The sequence below is a fragment of the Castor canadensis genome, chromosome 4, assembly GCF_047511655.1.
Source record: "Castor canadensis chromosome 4, mCasCan1.hap1v2, whole genome shotgun sequence".
NCBI lineage: Eukaryota > Metazoa > Chordata > Mammalia > Rodentia > Castoridae > Castor > Castor canadensis.
In genome coordinates, this window is record NC_133389.1 from 177503890 (window position 1) to 177524171 (window position 20282).

Below are 20282 nucleotides of genomic sequence, written 5' to 3' on the forward strand. Positions count from 1 at the left end.
CACTAAGGCAGTCACTCCGGAGCTCAAGGATCCTGGCTCTACATGTGCCTGTGACATCGCCAGCTGCCCATAACCACCTGTGACCTCACCACCTGGACAACTCAACCCATCACAACCTTGGCCACTCCTTCCAACCATCACAAGTGGCAGGGGGCATAGATGATCACTGTGCCCTCAGGAGAGGCCACAGCCACCAATGACCCTCTAGATGGCCCTCTTAACACCTCACTGGACAATGAGGCTGACAACAGCTATGCAAACAGTTCAACAGGAGGGTCCCAAAGCCCAGGTCCTCTCCCTGCTGATGTCCCAGAGGTGAGTGGCACTGCACAGTCCACTCCACAGCAGGATGTAGAACAGACCTCCTTTGACACAGCCATGTCCAAGGCCAAGTCAACCTCTGAGAACACAAACCAGCCAGAAGTTGCTCCAGGCCGTAGTCAGAACAGCCCTGAAGAGATCACACCTGTGCCATCCGAACGCCGGAGCACCCTGCAAGTGTTTGTGGGTTTCCAGAATCCTGTATGGGACAGACTGGCTGAAAATACAAGGAAAACTCAGAACCGCAATGCTTCCCCAAGAGACTCCCAGAGTGGAGAATGGACACCACAAAAGTCAACTGTTCCCAAAAGGGAGGTGGAATCAGTCCCCTCTGCCCCAACTACTGAGGCCCAATCTGCCCAACACACAGAGGTGGAGCCCTCTGCAGATGCTGCTGAACTGTCCACTGCAGACGCCAATGGTGAGCTTGACCTTCAGCCCACCGATGTCCCCAAGGCTGATGAGGAGAAAGCTCAGGATCCAAAGATCTTGAATCCTGACACTGAAGCTGGGTCCCAGATAGTGACAGGGGAGAATTCAGTGGACTGCTCCAGAAACCTGCAGGGTTGGGTTTTCCCTCGTTCCCCAGCAGTCAGTGCCCCACCCTCACTGGTCCCTGACCGGGTGGATGCCAGCCTGTATGGGGATGTCCAGGAAAACAACTACATGCGTTCCATGACCAGCCTGCTGGGTGGAGGCGAGAGCTCCATCAGCTCGCTGGCAGACATCCTGGTGTGGTCTGACACCACCATGGGGATGGGGATGGCGACAGCACTCCTGGCCTCCAACCACAGCTCCCCGACAGACCTGCTATATAGCACAGGGCCCAGCCTGCGCTCGGTCTCCAACATCCTGGGCAGTGCTGGCTCAGCTTTCTCCTCTGGGGTGGTGTCGGGGACCCGCTCAACCCTGCAATCCATCAACCATGTGCTGGAGTCATTTGAGAGGAGGACTGCGGAGGGTATGCGTTCAGCTGTGCGTTACCTGATCAGTCACCTCACCCACCGCTGGACCCAGGCCGGCCCCCACTGATTAGACCCCAAGGGACTGGCTCAGCAGCTTCTGAAGACCCAAGGTCCTCCTCCATTGCCAGCTCTTCCCCAGCCCAGGCCTGGGAGGCCCCCTGCCAATTAGTAAATCACCAAAATCGTTTATTTTCTAAGTGCTGCCCCATCCCTTGTCGGTGCAATGGGCAACATGGTGAAAGGACAAGAGGGCCCCAAGGATGTCCTAAAAACAGAATGTCCCTGGGACTTCTTTGGTTTTTCCCCATCCTGGGGCTGACAGCTGTGGGCAAATGCACCCAGAGATGGGGGCAGGGGATGGGGGTCTCAGACCTGCAAAAGCCAGCTGTACCTCCACCAGGTAAGTTTCTGAGGAATGGAGCCCAGGGACAAGGCAAGCCCAGGCATCCCAGCTTTGTTCTGAGAGCCAGTAAATAATGCTGGGGTAGAAGAAGCCTGCACTTGACCTGGGCAACCACCTCCCTCCGTAGCCTCCCTCTCCTCAGCCTCAATGTAGAGACAGGAGCTCCCCATCACGAAGATGCTAGGAAACATGGAGAAGCAATGCAGGCTGGAGTGCCCCTTGATGCTTCATAAGCTCTCACACTCCAGCTGTCATTGTTATAGTCCCCCAGTGGGCTGAGGACTCGGTGCAATGAAGGTCTAGGCAGGGTGACCACCTGTCCTGCTTGGCCTCAGACTAAGGGAGTTCTAGGGATGTGAGGCTTTCATATTTAAAACTGGCAAACCAGGATAGCTCCCTTAGGCCCAGGTCTCTTTCCATGGTCTTTATTCTGATCTGTGACACATGAATCTTGGAAGGACTCCAGGGTAGGTCCAGGGCAGGTCCAGGGCCATCTGAGCTGGAATGCCAGCCACCCTCTGGCTAGACCCAATGCTGTAGCCAGGAGTGTAAGCTGGTAAGTGAAGCCCCCAGTCCGCTCTCCAGCACAGACACATATCCTCATGCGGCAGCTAAGCAGGGGTCTGACCATCCATCCACTCCTCCTGCTCCCCAGAGTCTCCAAATGGGGGTCCTGGGCTGAAACCAGCCGACCAATGTATTTATTTGACTTATACAGTGTTTCTCAAAGTTTGAATTAATCGCTAACATTTTTTTTTTTTGAAACAGGGTCTCACTACGTAGCCCAGACTGGCCTCCACCTTATAATCCTACTGCCTGAGCCTCTTGAATGCCAGGATTATAGGTGGGAACTACCATGCCTGGCTATAATTGCTAACATTTTAAAAACAGGAGATTTAGCCAGGTGCCAGGGGCTCCTGCCTGTAATCCTAGCTACTCAGGAGGCAGAGATCAGGAGGATCACTGTTGGAAGCCAGCCCCAGGCAATTAATTCGGGGAGACCCTAGCTCGAAAATACCTAACATAAAAAAGGGCTGGTGGAGTGATTCAAGGTGCAGGCCCTGAGTTTAAGCCCCAGTACCACAAAAAAAAAAAAAAAAAAAAGCAAGTAGTTTTTGAATACCCACCATAAACCAGGCCCTGCTACTCACCAAAACTACAGTGCCCAGGTGCAGCCATGGCTGGACTCAAGGCTTAACCTCTTCCTCAGGGCCTCTGGCTTCCCTCTCCTGGCTTCCTTCACACTCAGCTGGCTCCACCCCTTCTAGAAAAGGGGAGAACCTATTCCTGCTGGGAAGACACTGACATCCGACTTGGTGTTTGTACCCTGCCTTGGACCCATCACATACCCCAGGATTGAAAAACCTGTCTCCTGGCCTGAGCCACAGTTAGCCCAGAACTGGGGACTCTCCACAGGATTAGCAGCTGGATTAATAGCCAGGAGAGTAGCAAAAGGAAAAGAGACATTGCAGGTGACCAGTTGTATTGAGGGCCCATGAAAGTGACAGTCATGATGCTCTGCTGGTTTGAACTTGGCAGTCACTACCAGATGGTGGATCTCTAGGAGGCCTGTCTTGCCTTGAATTAGGCAGGGACAAGCTCCTAGTTCCTTAGAGACTGTGGCAGACACACCCTATTGGATGCTTTGGGCCCCTGGGCCCCCACCATTGGCTGATTAAGTCTGCTGCCTTGCAGGCCAGCCAATCCAATGTCAACTGCAGGACTTTCCCCTCCTGCTGCTCTGTTCTTTGCTGAGGGGTAAACAGTTTTGTTGGCAAACCCTCTGGCAACATATCCTCTCCAAGAGTGGGACCCCCAGGCATTCAAGTGCTGGCTTACCTGGGGAGAAGGATGGGGGCTGCACCTTAGGGGCTGGGGAGTCCAACACAGACAGAAATGGATACACCTTAGTTCAGGATAAGATGGCCAAGGACGTAAATGACAGAGTGAAAAGGAAAAACCCCAAAACAAGAGTTTGGGGAACAACCTCACCCATCAGGCAAGAGAAGAGGGAGGATCTCCTAAGACACAGGAGTAGTCAGCAAGTGGGAGTGATCCAGCCCATTATGGGAACCTGGGCTTCAAGGTGTCCCAGAATACACCTCTCTAGCAGAGGGATTCTTTTGAGCTGAAGGCAACAGAGAAAAAGCAGACTTAAGGACAAGCTTTCAACCCTCCCTTTTCTTTTTTTCTGGCAGTACTGGGGCTTGAACTCAGGGCATACACCTTCAGCCACTCCACCAGCCCTTTTTTGTGACGGTTTTTTTTCAAGATAGGGTCTTGTGAACTAGTTTCCTGGGCTGGCTTTGAACTGCAGTCCTCCTGATCTCTGCTTCCTGAGTAGCTAGGATTATAGACATGAGCCACCAGTGCCTAGCAACCCTCCCTTTTCTACCTGAACAGCAGGCTATAAATTCCCCTTGTGAAGGTCCCCCACCCCAGGAAGGGGAAGGAGACAGACTGCGATGGCAGATGGCACTAAGAGGAATCTACATAAACAAGCTTTACTAATTACCCCTTACCTACTAGTAGGGTCCCCATATACTTGCCTGTTCATGGTGTACCACACAAAAAGCCAGAAGTTCCTTCTTTTGTCTTCTCACTTCTCTGCAGATTTATTGTCTTTTGTTAGAATGGTATAAAAGCTGTCATGCTTAGCCACTTCTTTGGGGAGATTTTCTTTTCTTTCTATGAAGCCTCCTTATAACATGTAAGACTGTTGTAGTTGGTTTGTTTGTTCCTGAAACGGTCTATATGTGTAGCCCAGGCTGCCGTCTTTACTCACAATCCTCCTGCCTCCACATCCCAAGTGCTGGAATTACAGACATGCACCACCATGCCCAACTTATCTGGTAAAACTTTTAAACTGAAATAAAATGTATGTGCCATTTCTCCTGTTTGTCTCTCTTTTGTCAGTTTAGTTCACAGTCCCAGCCACTGAGCCTAAGAGGGTATGTTTTTTCTCCTCTCTACAAAGTCTCCACATAGTCCAATGATGAAAAAGTGAGTAAGAGGGAACACTTTTGGAGAGGTGTGTTAATATGGACAGAAGGGATATGAATGAGCAGCCGTGAGAATAGCTGGCTTTATGGAGGGTACTCTCAGGTGTTGAGAATTGAGGCAGGATAAAGTTATAAGTTCACTCCTACAAAGCCTGGCACCTCAAAAAATCAGGGAGCCAACTGCTCAGCCCCCTCTCATTTACATGTTAGAAGTCAATTCAGGCAGCATTTCTCTAGAATGGATTTTTGGATTGTGCTTTGCTGGGACAGACTGGCTGGTAAATAGAAGTCATTTAGGCTAGGCCAAGAGTCAGCTAGACGGGACCAGTGTCTACCATCAGAGCCTGGCTGAGGCTTGATTAGGGGAAACACTGATGAGTCCTGGCTCACATCAGAGGGGACACCAGCCCAGGGTGTGCTGGACACTGTTGGGCTGCCCCATTCCCCTTTAATGAAGGACTTGTTCCCCCAGCTTCTGGGAGTACTGGACAACCTGCTGCAGCCACCCCTGCAGAGAGCCACCCACCCAAGGTCATGCTGCCTTTTGAGGATGGCTGGGGCTGGTTGGGGTGGCCCACAGGTTTCCATGGGCTGGCACCACAGCCTTACCTCCCCCTGCCCATCAAGCTGCATTCTCCTTCCCGCTTCAAGTCAGGGCATGGTCCCCAGTAAACATCCTGTTTACTACATCTTGACTCAGCACCTATACTGTGGGAAATCCAAGCTGTAACCATGGCTGCTAATCTGATGTGTGTGTCCCACAAATTCCCAGGCATGGTGGCGTACCTCTGTAACCTTAGCACTCAGGAGGCTGAGGCAGGAAGGTTGTATCTCTTTTTTTGTAAGAAAAGTTAGAAATTTGGGACCACTGTAAGACCAGTTAAAACAACAGCAACGCAACCCTGAATCTTTTCCGGGGTTTTTGCTTGCTTTGGAAGGACAGGATTTGCATTCAATCCGTGGCCGCATGGCTAACTGGTTAGAACCACCGTAAAGCTGTAGTGCAGGTTCTCGGTTTGGCTGGGGAAGGTGCAGACTCTAGCAAGGAAAAGTGTCTCTCCGAAACATAAATGCAGTCTCCCAAGGAGCGTGTCATAAAAAGTAAAGGTAAACAAAAGTCTTGAGTGCATGTTTAAACATTTAAATGAAAGACAGGACCTCCCTGGGCTAAGAAGTAGCTCTACTTCTCAGGCTCCCAGTCTGTAAGAACGCAGACCGCGCCCTCTGCTGGACAAAAGGCACCACTGCCTGGCACCAAGAGAGCCAAGATTAAGCCGCCAGGACACACTCTTGGAGATTTGATGGACACCTGTGAGAGAAGTGGGGGTTCAGAGGATAACGTGAGATACACAGTTGTCTTATTTCGGCTGGAAATGCATCCGTAGGAAGCTTTTCAGAACAAGGAAGACTGAGGGGGACACTCTCTAACTGAAGTCTTCATGACCAGAGCTGAACAATATAGCACAATGCTACATCAGTGCTCAGAAACCCAGACCACCGAAGAGCCAGTGTCCTTCAGGCAGAGCCGAGCCACAGCCAAGGTGTGCAGGGTGGGGCCTGGCAGAGCAGGGAGGGCGTTCTGGACTTGCAGCTGGAGGCACTCTGCCCCACCTGTGGAGTGCTGCAGGCGTGGACTCTGTGGTTCTAGATGGCCTCCATGTCTCTAAATGGAAGATAGACCTTCCATTTGCTATGATCAATAATGCATATTTTAAAGTAAAGCATGCAAAAGTTTGAATGCGTCAGAAATTTAATCTCCAAACTTGTATGTTAAGGGTATATGGAAGGTGGTATCTTTGGGAGGTGACTAGGATTCAATGGGATCATGAGAGTAGATCCCCTGACAGCCTGGGGCTTTATAGGAAGAGGAAAAGGCCTGGTACCGGTGGCTCACACCTGTAATCCTAGTGACTCAGGAGGCAGAAATCAGGAGGATCTAGGTTCAAAGCCAACCTGGGCAAATAGTTTGTGAGACCCTATCTTGAAAAATACCCAACACAAAAAAAGGGCTGGCAGAGTGGCTAAAGGGGTAGAGCGCCTGCCAAGTAAGCGTGAGGCCTCGAGTACCTCAAAAAAAAAGAAAGAAAAAGAAGACGAAGGACGAGCTAGCCCACTTACTCTGTCTCACCAAGTGTCACCTTCTAACACATCATGATGCAAGGACAAGGCCATTGTCAGATGCAGCGCTAAGCTCTTGGACCTCCCAGCTCCTGAACCATGAGCTACATACACTTCTATTCTTTGTAAATTACCCAGTCTCTGGTGTTATGTTAAAGCAACAAAATATAGCCTGAAGCAGAGCTGATAGTTGTTGCATGCACCTGCAATCCCAGCACCTGGGAGGCCAAGGCAGGAGGATTGTGAGTTCAAGTCCAACCTGGATTACATAGCAAAACACTGCCAAAAAAAAAAAAAAAGCAAAAAGGAAACAAAACAATGGGCACATGACAAAGTCTTTTTTTTTCCTCTTGGGGTTTTCTGTGCTGTCCTTGTATTGTTTGGGAGTCTTTTTTTTTTTTTTTTTTTTTGGTGGCACTTGGATTTGAACTCAAGGCCTCACACTTGCTAGGCAGGTACTCTCATTACTTTAGTCACTCCACCAGCCCTTTTTTGGGGGGTGGATTTTTCAAAATAAGATCTTGAGAACGATTTGCCTGGGTTGGCTTTGAACTATGATTTCTGATCTCTGCCTCCTGAGCAACTAAGATTACAAGCATGAGCCACTAGCGCCCATCTTGCTCGGGAATCTCTTTAACTGGAAATGGCAGAACCCAAGGAGAAGTGGTTTGGACACAAATGAGATTACTGGGCCATATTGGAAAGGGCAAGCAAAGAACTGACTGTGGGGACATCTGGTGTCAGGGACTCAAGGCTGTCAGGATTATCTCCATCACTTGTCTCCTCTGCTTCCCATGGCTACTCTTCCTCTCCAGCAAGCAGCCTGTCTCCCCTGACTCTTCTAGGTTCCCCCACTGCAGGCAGCACCCAAAGAATCCCCAGCAGACAAAAGTCACCATTCCAAACAACACAGCCAGAACTGCAGATGGAGTCAGATGTTTGCTGGAGGGCACACACAGCCCACTCCTGGGCTCTGGGCCCTAGGGCATACCCACCCACGACACACCGGACACATGAACTTGTGTGTGGATGTTCAGCACACAGCTTTCCTTTAATCATGTGCTCTGGAAAGAGCCAAGGCATGCATCTTTCAGTTCTCCCCTCAAATCCATGGATTAAAGAAATATCCCTTTGCATTGCTGAATTTTAAATGTCAACCAATAAGGAAATAGAATTCATCTAAAATCTGGTTTTGCCTACTAACTTCCTGTATTTCATTAGTACTTTTCAAAATGCAGTCTTTGGTGAGGAAAAATTCTCACAAATAGCCTCCAATACACCGAACTTGAAAAAGACAGGAAAGGTTCGTCTAGCAAGAGAGGCTGGGGATGTAACTGGAAGTAAAGCTGGCAAATTGCCACCGGCCCGGGCATGAGTGTTTGGCCTTGTCTCCCTCCGTGGGCTTCTGGCTGCAACACTTTATATTCTGCTATAGTACGAGAGACCCGCAGGAAGACATCCCAAGAATAAAGCCCTCTGTCCCCATTTCCCTTGCCCAGGGGAGCCTGGCCGAGCTTGACTACAATCCAGTCCCCTCCAGGGGTGGAGGTGAAGGTCACCCAAAACAGACATGGAGGAGGGAAGCAGGACGGGAGCAGAGTGCACTAAGCAGAGCTCAGTGTCTCCTCCCCCAAGGCAGGTGGCCAGGCACAGAGATTTCCTGGGTGACCAGAGCGGAGGGGACGGAAAACACCCCGTACAGCCACCTGCTCCTTGTTAGAGAGCAGGAACCCAGGTTGGAGCCTGGTGTGGCTGAAACAGAAAACGGGGCAGTCAGATGGGGTGAGGGTGAACAAAGGCGTCTGTCCGGCTGGCTGCCGGGCTCGCTCGGGCCACAGTGGGACTGTCTCCGGCCACAGGGGCGCGGCCAGCCCGAGGGCATGGCCGAGTGTCTGGGCCGCCGCGGGCCAGGCAAGCGCAGCCCGGGGACCGAGGGCGGCAGCTCTGGGACGAGACCAAGGACATCGGGGACCTGCGCTCAGGGGCCTAGGAGGCTGACGGGTCCCGGATGCCTGCGGCCCCGCCCCGGCCCCGCCTCGCTGTCTCCGTGGCGACCGTGACCTCAGCGCCAGGGCGGGAAGGGAGAGTCCGTGCCGGTTGCTGCGCAACGGCTCGGTGACGTCAGTCGATTGAGTTTGGTTCCCCAGGCAACAGGCCGGGCAGCTGGGCCGGGAACTATTTGTGTCTGTCCCCAGAGGGGCCGCGGAGCCTCCCGGGCCTGGCGCAGCCGAGGAAGTGCACTCCCGGCCGCGGGCAGGCGGGGCGCGACACAGAGGCCCTTTGAGGCCGGGGACCCGGGCGGGATCTGCACCCCGCCTTCGCTCCCGGCGCCCTGCTTTTCTCCCACTCCTGCCTGGGAGGCCCCCGGGCCGCCCGGCTTTGTCCTGTTTGTAAACGCTGCCCTGCGGAGGCCCTTAAAGAAAAGGGCTTCTGTTTGCGGCAGCCTGGCCCACCCCATCGCCCTCGCGGGCACACAGTAGGCACTTAGCGCGCCAATCCCATGCGACTGAGGACTTTCTCTGCCCTTTCTGAGCTGCCAGCCGCCTCCAGCCTGGTCAGGCTCGCCTATCCGGCACCTAGACCTTGCCCAGGGTGCCCTGGTGAGCAGATAGGCTACAGGACTTTTGGGCCACAGTGCAAGAATAAAGAGATTGTGGGACAGTGTAAGACCTGGGCCCAGCTCTGCCCACTGCGTGAGAATAGCAAATTCATGGGTAAACTGAGGCAAGCAGCATCAGCGCAGGAGAGAAAGGAGAATGATCAAGCCTGGAGTGGAAGAAGGTGAGGAAGTAATAAGGCATGACAGGAGCGGAAAGACTGCCAGGCTTGCAAAGATAAGGCAGTGACCTAAATTTGGGCCTGGAGCTGGCCTAAGCCTGCCAGTGACAGTGACTTGAGACTTAGGATACTGAGACTGGGTTTCTGGTTTAGGTGATGCAGACTACCCAGGCATCTCCCAAGCTCCTCCACCCTACTGGCCCTCTATCACCACAAGGTCCCTCACCATCTGTCTCCAGGGAACCACTACCACCTCCCCCAGCTGGGTAGGCCTAGCAGAGACATCCCAGACCAACTGCCCAGAATCCAGGAGAGACATCTTCCTGGTCCTTGTAAGTTCTGGTATCTTGTCAACAGCCAGTGGCTGTCATCTGACAGACTGACCCCAGGCTCTGAGGGCAGGAGGTGCTGGCATCTCTGACAGAGTGGCCTCTGACTTTTCAGAGCAGTAACACCACAGCTGGGTCTGCACTTGAGACAAGTCTCCGGCCTGCGTCCTCTCCTCCCCTCTGTGTGGAACTGGCACCATGACCCCTGTTCATACATAGGCACACTCATGCTCAGGTGTCACGTGACCTATCTGAGGCTATGCATCTGGGCCGACCCCTCCTGAGGTCCCCCAGGCTCTCCTAAAGCCTACCTCAGACACTGGCCTGGGTTCCGGGATGCAGAGCTGACAAGCAGGATCAGCTACATAATTTGTGGGGCCCAGAGCAAAATGAAAATTCAAGGCCCCTTGTTTAAAAATGCTTAAGAATTTAGAGCTTTGTGCAGTGGTATGTGCCTGGAGGTTGAAGCGAAAAGACTGCTTGAGCCCTGGGTTTGAGCCCAGTTTGATCAAGCTTCCTTTCCTCCCTGGGCACAGTCAACCTCATTCTTCTCTCAGCGTCCATCTTCTGGCTTCTCCCATGCTCCACCTGGCCACTTCTGGGTGGCATGATCCTAACCAACTGCTCCACACGGTCTGTACCTCCAGGGGGTCCTCAGGGGTCTCCTAGACTTCATAAGGGTCATAAGGGGGAGGTGCCCAGCACTTCCTCACCAAAGGCAAACTATAGAACACTTCCAGAAACATTCAATGTGCAGGTGCTGCATGTTTAGTTCTCTCTCCAGCTAGGCAGGTGTTCTGCCACTTGAGCCATTCCCCCAGCCCTTGTCCAGCTAGAAGACTCTTGCTCTTGAAGAGAATGTAGGAGGACCATCCACATAAAGTGAAATGTGGAATAGCGGCTGATTGATGACAATGTGACATTGGCAAACATTAGGACAATACAGAAGAATAAAAATCAAGGATGTGAGGATGATTTGGCTGTGACATCTATCACCCACTGATCTCCAGAGTTGATGTGGCTGATCTGGCTGGCTCAGTGGGGGCCCCCTTCCTTCCTCACCTCTCCATGTGTGTTCCTTTAGAAAAGGATGACTTTCCCAACCTTCCCTGATAGAGGACAGTTCTTTGGTCAAGGGTATAAGAGTAGCTATGCTCCCCTGCTAGAGCCTCTAAACAAACTCTCAAGAACAAAAGTCAAGTTGGGCACCAGTGGATCACACCTGCAATCCTAGCTTCTTGGGAGGCTGATATCAGGAGAATCAAAGTTCAAGGGCAGCCCAGGCAAATAGTTCGAGAACCCCACCTCCAAAATAACCAAAGCAAGTGCCTACTTTGCAAGCCTGGAGTTCGAAAACCCTAATCCCACCAAAACAAACAAAAAAACCTATATTCATGGGGCCAGGCGTGGTGGTGCATGCCAGTAAACCCAAGTAATGGGAAGACTGAGATCAGGAATATCAAGGTTCCAGGCAGCCCAGGCAAAAAGTTAGCATGACCCCATCTGAACAAGCCAGGCATGGTGGCATGTGCTTGTTATCTCAGCCATACAGGAGGCCATAGGATCACAGTCCCAGGATCACAGTCCCAGGTTAGACCCTGGCAAAAACTCAAGACCCTATCTGAAAAATTTAGGAAAAAAAAAGATGGCTCCAGTGGTAGAGCATCTGTCTAGGAAGGATGAGGTCCTCAGCTCAAACTGCAGTACCACCAAAAAGAATGTATTTGTGGCCTCCCAAGGTCTACATCACACCAATAATTCATCTCACTCTGCTCTTGGGAAGCCAGGGGAGAGAACTCCTGCCTCAGCTGTCCTGGACTCTTCTCCCCCTGGGCAGGCAGACTTCCTATCCAGGGGTCTTCTGGGCTCCTGCACAGACCTGCACCCTCTGCCTGTGTATCTGGCTCCCACTGCCCAGATCTCCTTACTCTCCAGTGTGCTGGTCACAGACAGACGGCCTCAGCTACCAACCAGCTCTCTTTAGATAGGGCCTCTGAAGCAAATGTTCATACCTCACCTATTGGAAGCATCCAATGATGAACACAGGTTAGAAAGATCCAGTTCCAACTGGGGATAATAAGAAGAAGCCCTCCCTGCCTGCTCCTGTCGTCTTCCCATGCCTTCTAAGGATGCTGACCCCAGGAACACTCTTGAAAAAGTTCCTGCAAGTTGGTCTCCCTCACAGGGAGCCTCCAGGAAGGCTCCTCCTACCTACTTGGGGCATCTCTGACTTCTTCAAATGCTCTCAAATGGTCATTCATCAAGCCATCATTGAGGCCTACTATACACCAGGCTCTGATGGCAGAGCTCAGTGAGATGGACAAACACCCCTGCCCTTGTGGAAGTCAGTCCACCAGGGGCAGGAGAAAAGCAACCCAAAATATAACACGATGACATGGTACCCAAAAGTCCTACGAAAATAAAACAGAATGATGCAATAGAGACTCTCTGGTTGTGGCTGGCAGCACTGGACCTCTTGAAGGATGGACTAACCAGGCTGTCAGGTGAGCAGTCGGGGAGTTGGGCTCAAGGGTACAAAGGTGAGTCTGGAATGAGGCTAAGTGATGAGAGGTGAGGTCAGTGGCAGGGCCAGATGACAAAGGGCCTGAAAGAGGAACCCAGAAGAATGCAGCTTTTATTCTGAGTAGAGTGAGAGTCACACAATAGCTCTAAGCAGGGCAAACTGAGGTGATTGTGTGTTAAAGCAGCACTGGCTGAGAGCAGAGCATGGAGCCATCCCATGTCCACCTGCTGTTTGGCGCACAAGAATTTACAGAAGCATTTCTGGAAGTGCTGTGTGCCTTGAGGCTTAGCTTTAATCTGTGCAAAGTCTGCTCTGTAAGGATGGAGTCCAGCCCTTGGACCTGTTTGATCCTGCACTGCCTTGCACTAAATAGGTGCTCAGTGAACAGTTACATTCCCATCCTTTGACAGCTGTGTTTCTGCACATCCAGAGCCCTGCTTCTCGAGGCTTCGTCCTCACACCAACCATCACCACCATCTGGTCACTTGTGGGAAAAACAGAATGCCAGTGGGCCGAAGCAAACACCAGAAGCCAGTGGAAAGAGAAGGTTGAGATTCCAAGAAAGATCTAGCAGGGAGAGTTCCCCAGTTGAGTTAGGCTGCATGAGTGTGGAGTCTGATTTTGCCTCCTATCCCACTAGCTGACTCTGGGCAAGTTATTTGACTGTGAACTTCTCCTTTGTGTCCTGTAGAGAGCAGGGATACTAACAGAGGTAGCAGCAAGAGTTGTTGGGAGCTAAGTGCCTGGGGTTCACACCTGTAGTCCTCACTACTTGAGAGGCTGAGATCTGGAGGATCTCAGTTTAAGGGCAGCCTGGATAAACAGCTCAAGAGACCAGAGAAAAATGGACTGGAGGTTTGGCTCAAGCCCTAGAACATCTGTTTTGCAAACATGAAGCCCTCAGTTCAAATCCATCTTGGATTTGAAATGTGGCTTAAGTGAGAGAGTGCCTGCTTTTGCAAGCACAAAGCCCTGAGTTCAAACCCCACTCCCCTCCCCTAAAAAAAGAGTTGTTAGGAAAATTACATGAAATAGCACATACAAACCACTTAGTGCAGGGCTGGGCATAGCCCAGCAATGTGGGGAGTACTCAATAAATGTTGGTTGTGATGATTATAAAAGTGTGAACTTGCCTGGCCCCGGTGGCTCACACCTGTAATGCTAGTTATTCAGGAGGCAGAGATCAGGAGAACCTCAATTTGAAACCAGCCCGAACAAATAGTTCTCAAGACCTTATCTCGAAAAAACCCTTCACAAAAAAAGGGCTGGTGGAGTGGCTCAAGATGTAGGCCCTTAAAGAGCGAGAGGAGGTTTAAAAAAAAAAAAGATGTAGGCCCTGAGTTCAAACCCCAGTCCACAAAAAAAAGGTATGAACTAGACGGGTAGGCTAGAAGGGCTCACCAAAGGCATCTGAGATGGGGAGTGTTGCAGCCTGAGTTGTAGGAAGATAAATCCTTTGGACTTATCTACATAGGCAGATGGCAGGCTGCTAAAACAGAGGCAAAGGGCTATGAGAGGTGCCCCAGAGCTCAGACAATGGGAATGGGGAGGCACTGCTCTGGAGCCCAAGGAAGGCTTTGAGCCTCCTAGGCTCGGAGATGGGCCTGGGGAAATGGCTATAGGAAACAGCTGGCTGGGATGGTGACAGAGAGTTCAGGGCACAGGAGGGAGGGGTGGCTTAGGGCATAAGAGGGTTAGGACCAACATCGGAGAGGAAACCTTAAGCCACAGAGGGTTTGTGGGTGCGGTGGAATAGATGAGGTTGCATAAGAGAGAACAAAGAAAAACCTGGGTATGGTGGTGCACACCTCCTAATCCCACCACTTGGGAATCGAAGGCAGAGGATCGTAAGTTTGAGACCAGCCTAGGCTGCCTGTGGAGTCTGATGCCAGTTTGGGTAACATAGTGTGATGTCTCAAAAGGAAAAAATAAATAAAAATAGAGGAGTTGAGAAGAAGGTGTGGGAGGCAGGAGGTGAGCCCTGGGCGTGTACCTTAGAATCAGTTGGGACTGTCCCTTAAAAGTGGCAATCACCCTGAGTCATGATCTGAAAGTTGACTCACCCCTCACAGAGAAGGTAGGATGAATAATAACACGAAGCCCCTTGTTGGGTGCCCTCTGTGCTATCAGCGACATTCTTGGCAGGCCCTTACATGTGTTAACTTATTTAGGCTTCAAAAGCTGTAAAGATGTTACTGTTACTAACATTCCCATATTACAGATGGAGAAACTGAGGTCCAGTGGGGCTGCGGTTGCTCCAGAACTTTCACGGAACCTTCAGTGGGGACACACGGATTTGGTTGTCCCTGGTGCTCATGGCAGGCTCTGTTCTGATCGGCAGATGCCTGTCCTACTGGTTATTCATTGTTTTGGATGTTTCCTTGGTTACACAGCTGGATGGAGGAGGCAGAATCCAAACCAGCCCGGAGCCTCGCAACCAGGATCCTCCGTCCATCCAGTGCCGCCACCACCCAGCAACAGCGCATCTCAGGACAAGCAACGCGTGTCAGAGGGCGCTGTAAACTGTAAAGCACCGTATAAATAGCAAGTTTGTTGACTGCTCCGCGGCAGAAGCGGGAGAAGCCTGTTGAAGCGGAAGAGGCTGGGCCGTGAGAAGGCGGAGACGCTGCAGTGGGGAACCAGCATTCTCTCTGCGGGTCTGAAGGGAAAATTAAGTCAGAAGGGAAAGTCTTTCTAAGTGGGGCCCTAACGTGCGAGACGCCATCCCAGGTCACCCTGGGCTTGCCTTCAGGGACCACCAGGTCCTCCGGCAACCAGCCACGAGGGGGCGCTGCTCCCCCAGGCTTGCTTCCACGGGATCCACCGCCTCTTCCTCACCCAGCGGTCTGAGTCTTGGGGCGCAAGCACCTCGGACGCTGAAAAATAGCGAAGAAAGTGGAGATGCTGAGTGGAGGTGGGAGGTGATCCCTGCCCCACTGGGAGGGAAGGCAGGATGGAATGGGGTTTCTCAAATCAGCCCCGTGGAGGAGCAATTCTGCCCATTTTACAGATGAAATTTGAGGCCCAAGGATATTGGATGAGATCAGGGGGCTTAGAACGGGCAACGTTGTGTCGTCTGATTCCAACAGTTCCCAAGGAGATCACAAATAGATAGCAGGTCACTGGACCCCGTGGGGTCGCTAGTGACCCAGTCTCTGTGAATCTTGTATTGACTCATGGCCAGAACTGTCTACCCAGCTGTGCTCCAGTATCTGGGCTTCAGTACCAGAATTCCCGCCTTGTTTTTTGAGGAGGGGTGGTGTTTGTTTTGGGTGTTTGAGACAGGGTGTCTATGTAAACTGCTCTGGCCTCAAACTCACCATCCCCTTGCCTCAGCCTGCCTAATGGGATTACCGAAGTGGGCCACCACGCCGGGGGGGTTTTCCTCCCTGAACTTGAAACGTTTGAAGTCGTGGACTGACTCTGCTTCACTACCCTGCTTCCCGGGGACCCCCCCACCCCCACCCCCACTCCATCCGATACCCATGCCAGCAGCCTCCTCATCTGTACAGAGCCTGGGCCCTCCTGGCTCTGGGCCACGGGGGAGGCATAACCTGCTCTCCATCCCTTCCCCACCCCAGGGACCCCGCAGCAGGCAGTAGCCCAAAGAAACAACAGGGCCCTGCTCTCAAGACACCAGGATTTAGAACGAGTCTTGGGGAGCAAGCACCAGAACTAGGACGAGCCTGTGCCAGGTCCCACCAACTCTTTCTATGGCCTCTGGACCCAGACCTCCTTCTTCATAAAAAGTCTGAACTGGAGAAGTTCCAGGAGTCACTGGGTCCATCTTGCAACAACTTTCCTTTTCCATAGAAAAACCCGCCGTGCTGCCTCCCCGTCTGCAGCCGGGTTTACAAGGCAAGGCTAGGCTGGGCAGCACCGTGCGCCGGAGGGAAACTCTAGCCCTGGGGCACGATCTGGGCACGTCCGGCGCTGGGGAGGCCCAGTCCCCCGCACCTGTAAAACGGGGGGCGCGGCCCAGCCTCGTGGCTTCTTCAAAGGCGGGGGCCTCTAGCTCTGAGCTTCTATGCCTCGCCCCGGGGACCCGCGCTAATGAGCCTCTGTTTCGCCCCCACCCTGCCCAACCGTTTCCTTCCTCCCGCCTGGGAGCCCTGGGCAGCTCGCGTGTCCGGGCGCACGTGCGGGTGAGTGATCACGTGTGTGCGGGCGCGTCGCGCCAGTGCCAGTGCCGGGGTCTGTGCCCGCCCCGTACGTGCGGGCCGCAACTGACTGCCGCAGCTCGGATACGCACCGGGCCGCTCGCCCCCCGGAGGCCGAGAACCCGCGGTGCAAGGCATCTGGAGCGCGGGGACTTATGGATCCCGGTCCCCGGTCGCTGCCTGGCTTTATTTCTATTCCCCGGGTTTCCCCTTTGCTCCACGAGGCGGGGGCCGAGAGCATCCCCGCCCCGGCCGGTCAGCCGGGGAGAAGGGGGGGGGGTTCGCCTGCAACGCCGCCCCCGCGCCGGCGGCGCCCCGATGGGTTTTTCCATGACTGCATCCGGCCGCCGGCCGCCTTTGTTCCCGCGTCCCTGGCCCGCCGCGCGCGCTGGCCCGCCTCCTCCCTGCGCGCCGGGGTTTTTCCAGGGCTCAATTGGAGCATGGAGGAGCCGCCTCCCCGTCCCTGGCCTCCCGTGCCTCGGCCCCGGCGGCGCCTGAATCTCCTGTCTGACAGCTGGACCGTCTCTGGACGCGTTGCTGTGTCCCCGTCTTTGTCCCCTTCCCCAGGACTTGTGGCCTCAGCCCCACACTTAAGCACAAAGTTGACGATCACCCCGACCCGCGCGCCTCGGTATTTGAGGAAGCGCTATTGGCGTCCCAAGTCCCTCCGGGAAGCTGCACGTTCGCGGTGGCGGGTGTCCTTCTGCCTCCAGGATACGGAAGGGCCTCACGTTTGAGTGGGTGGTGTACTAGTTGGCCCGGGGGAACGCGGAGGCCAAGAGGTCACCGTGTGTCCCTGGCGCGAGAGCAGCTCCTGGGTGGAAACAGCGCCGCCCCCGCGAGAAAATGGGCACACTCGTGAGCAGAAAGCTACCGAGCTTGGGGAGGCTCCGTGATCCCCAAGTCCCCTCCAGGCTAGCAGGAAGGAGATGGGTAGGAAAGGAGTGTGGAGAGATGGGGGAGGGTGTTAGGGAACCTGCCCTGAGCCCCAAGCATGCACAGGGCCCTTGGGTCCCCATGTGCCCCGTGGGGACTGTTCGTCCGTGGCCCGATCCTGCTCGCACTGAGTTGGAGCCCTGGAGTCTCCTAGCTAGTTCCCGGCCATGTTGGCGGAAAAAGTATAAGAAATACTGTGCTTGCTTCCGTGTGAGGCTCTTGGAACCTGCCCGGGAAGCCACACTCGAAGGGTGGCCTCCACGCTGGAGGGGGAAGTGTCTTTGCAGAGGAAGGGGCCTTGGATTCAGGGGGTGTCTGCCTCCCAGGATGGTAGAAACCCGGGCAGGCCCCTTGCCACGACTGGCTGGCTGGCTGGTAGGCAGGAGGTGGCTCCCAGACAGCTGAAGGAGAACAGGGACACCCAGATTTACAGACACCGGATGTGGCCTGCTGGGCCTAAAGGGAGGGGATGACCCTTTGAGTGCCAGCTTCCTACACACACACATTCACACTCACACATACACTCCACAACTTCCCTGTGTATTATCTTGTTTCCTAAGTAGGAACAGGAAGCCTGCAGGCTCTTACAGAAGGTGACTTCCAGGTGCCATCTTGTGTCAGCTTTGCCCGAACTCTTCAGATGCCCCTGTGTCTAGGGCCCTCTCCCTTCTCAACCCTCATACTTGCTGTCAGAAACTGGACACCCCCCTCTGCACCCCCGCCCTCATCCTTCCTGCTGTGGGGAAGCCTTGCTCCCATACAACTGGCTTCCTTCCTGGGCTAACTCAGATGGCCTTGCTGTTGGGGAGAAGCAGAAGCAGGAGGTAGAGAGCCTCTGGCTGGGGCCCAGCTCTCCCATAAAGGGAACTTGAACTGAGATAACTGTTGTCCTCCATCAACCCCTGCACACCCTGGTGACCAACAGGCCCTGCCTCACCCAATACCATCCTCTCCTATATTAACTGGATAAGCAGGGACTCCTTAGACCCACCTAAGATGTTGGGGTGAGGATAGCTGCAAGCAGGATGCAATCCAGTTCCCCAAATGATTGCATCTGGCTTCTTTCTCCACCCTGCCCGAGGTGGTTCATGTGGTGAACCAGGCAGTTTCTGCCGATCCTGCCTGGCCAGGGAGTACCAGGAGGATGACAGGGTAGAAAGAGAATCCAAGGGCAGATGCCCAGAGTGGGGACCACAGGCCTGATTCCCCGTAGGAGAGCATCGAAGGTTCTGTCACTGAGGATTAAGGCCACTGTACCACTGGCATCCCATTTGCTGCCCCTTTGTCCTCAGCTATCTTGTCCGACTGTTTACCCTTCAGTCGCCATGTTCTTGCACAGGTGCAGAATCTTAAGCCCTGGCCTTAAGTTTTATCTCCCAGCCCCCATGCCATGTTTCTGGGAGCACTGTTTCCTCCCTGTAATAAAGGAGAAGGTTGCACCAGGTGCCAGTGGCTCATGCCTGTAATCCCAGCTATTCAGGACGCAGAGATCAGGAGGATCTCCGTTCAAAGCCAGCCTGGGCAGATAGTTCATGAGACCCTAACTCGAAAAAAAAAAACGACACAGGAAAAAAAGGGCTGGCAGAGTACCTGAAGGTTCAGGTCCTGAGTTCAAACCCCAGTACCACAAAATAAATAAATAAAAATAAAGGAAAAAGTTGTTGCTGGGAGCCAGCGGCTCACTCCTATAAACCTAGCTACTCAGGATGGAGAGATCAGGAAGATCACAGTTCAAAGCCAGCTCCAGGCAAAATAGTTCACAAAACCCTGTCTCAGAAAAAACCCATCACAAAAAAAGAGTTGGAGAGTGGCTCAAGTGGTAGGAATGCCTGCCCTACAAGCTTGAGGCCCTGAGTTCAACCCCTGGTGCCGGAAAGAAAAAAAAAAAAAAAAAGAAGGTTGTTCATATCACATAAGGTCACCAAAAAAGGGAGAAACTTCTGGAAAGCAGACTTAAATAGAGGATGCTTTGGTCTCAGTGGACTGTACAAGTAGAATGAAACTTCCTATAATAGCAGATGCTACAGTAGTTATTTGCCACATGCTCAGCTTTTTTTCCTCAGCTTTTTTTTCCTCAGCTCTTTATGTATATTAATTCCTTTAACCTACAAATGCACACACCATTTTTATCTCCATTTTATATATTTATTAATTTTTAAATTTATTTTGGTGGTACTGGAGTTTGAACTCATGGCCTCTTGCTTGTAAGGCAGGCACTCGACCACTTGAACCACTCCACCAGTCTGTTTTGGTGTTGGATATTTTTGAGATAGGGTCTCATGATTGATTATTGGCTCTGGCTGACTTTGAACCGCAGTCCTCCTGATCTCTACCTCCTTAATAATACTAGTGAGCCACTGGCACCAGCATTTATTTCCGTTTTATAGATGAAAACACTGAGGCACGAGAAGTTAAGCAACTTGTCCTGGGTCACACAGTAAGTTGTCACCCCAGTTAGCCTGGCTGCAGAACCTGCACTCTGATGTTGAGCTTGTGAAATTCTGCACTAGCAGAACCAGGAACCCGTATTAGTGTTCCTTGTGTGGAAAACAATAGGTAGAAGTTCTTCCAGGGGAGAGTCACATTTGTAACGGTGCTGTCTGACCCAGTTCCCACTTTATGGCTGTTAAGATAGTTTTATAAGTTTTTATTCTAATTACAACTGTCAACCCAGCAGTTTATGGAAACCAAATAAATAATCACCTCGTTGGTAGAAAATTCCAGGTCCTTACAGCAGCAATGTGGA

The 20282-nt window shown here is 52.6% G+C and overlaps 1 protein-coding gene across 1 annotated transcript; it reads left to right on the forward strand.

The window, feature by feature from the left end:
* Positions 1-159: 159 nt before the first annotated feature.
* On the forward strand, positions 160-1353 carry Tex44 (testis expressed 44). Its single transcript, XM_020156251.2, has one exon. The coding sequence runs from the start codon at positions 160-162 to the stop codon at positions 1351-1353; it is 1194 nt and encodes a 397-aa protein (XP_020011840.2).
* Positions 1354-20282: the final 18929 nt, after the last annotated feature.

Excerpts from the sequence above, each read along its gene's own strand:
- Tex44 (XM_020156251.2), top strand. The coding sequence starts at position 160 with ATGATCACTGTGCCCTCAGGAGAGGCCACAGCCACCAATGACCCTCTA.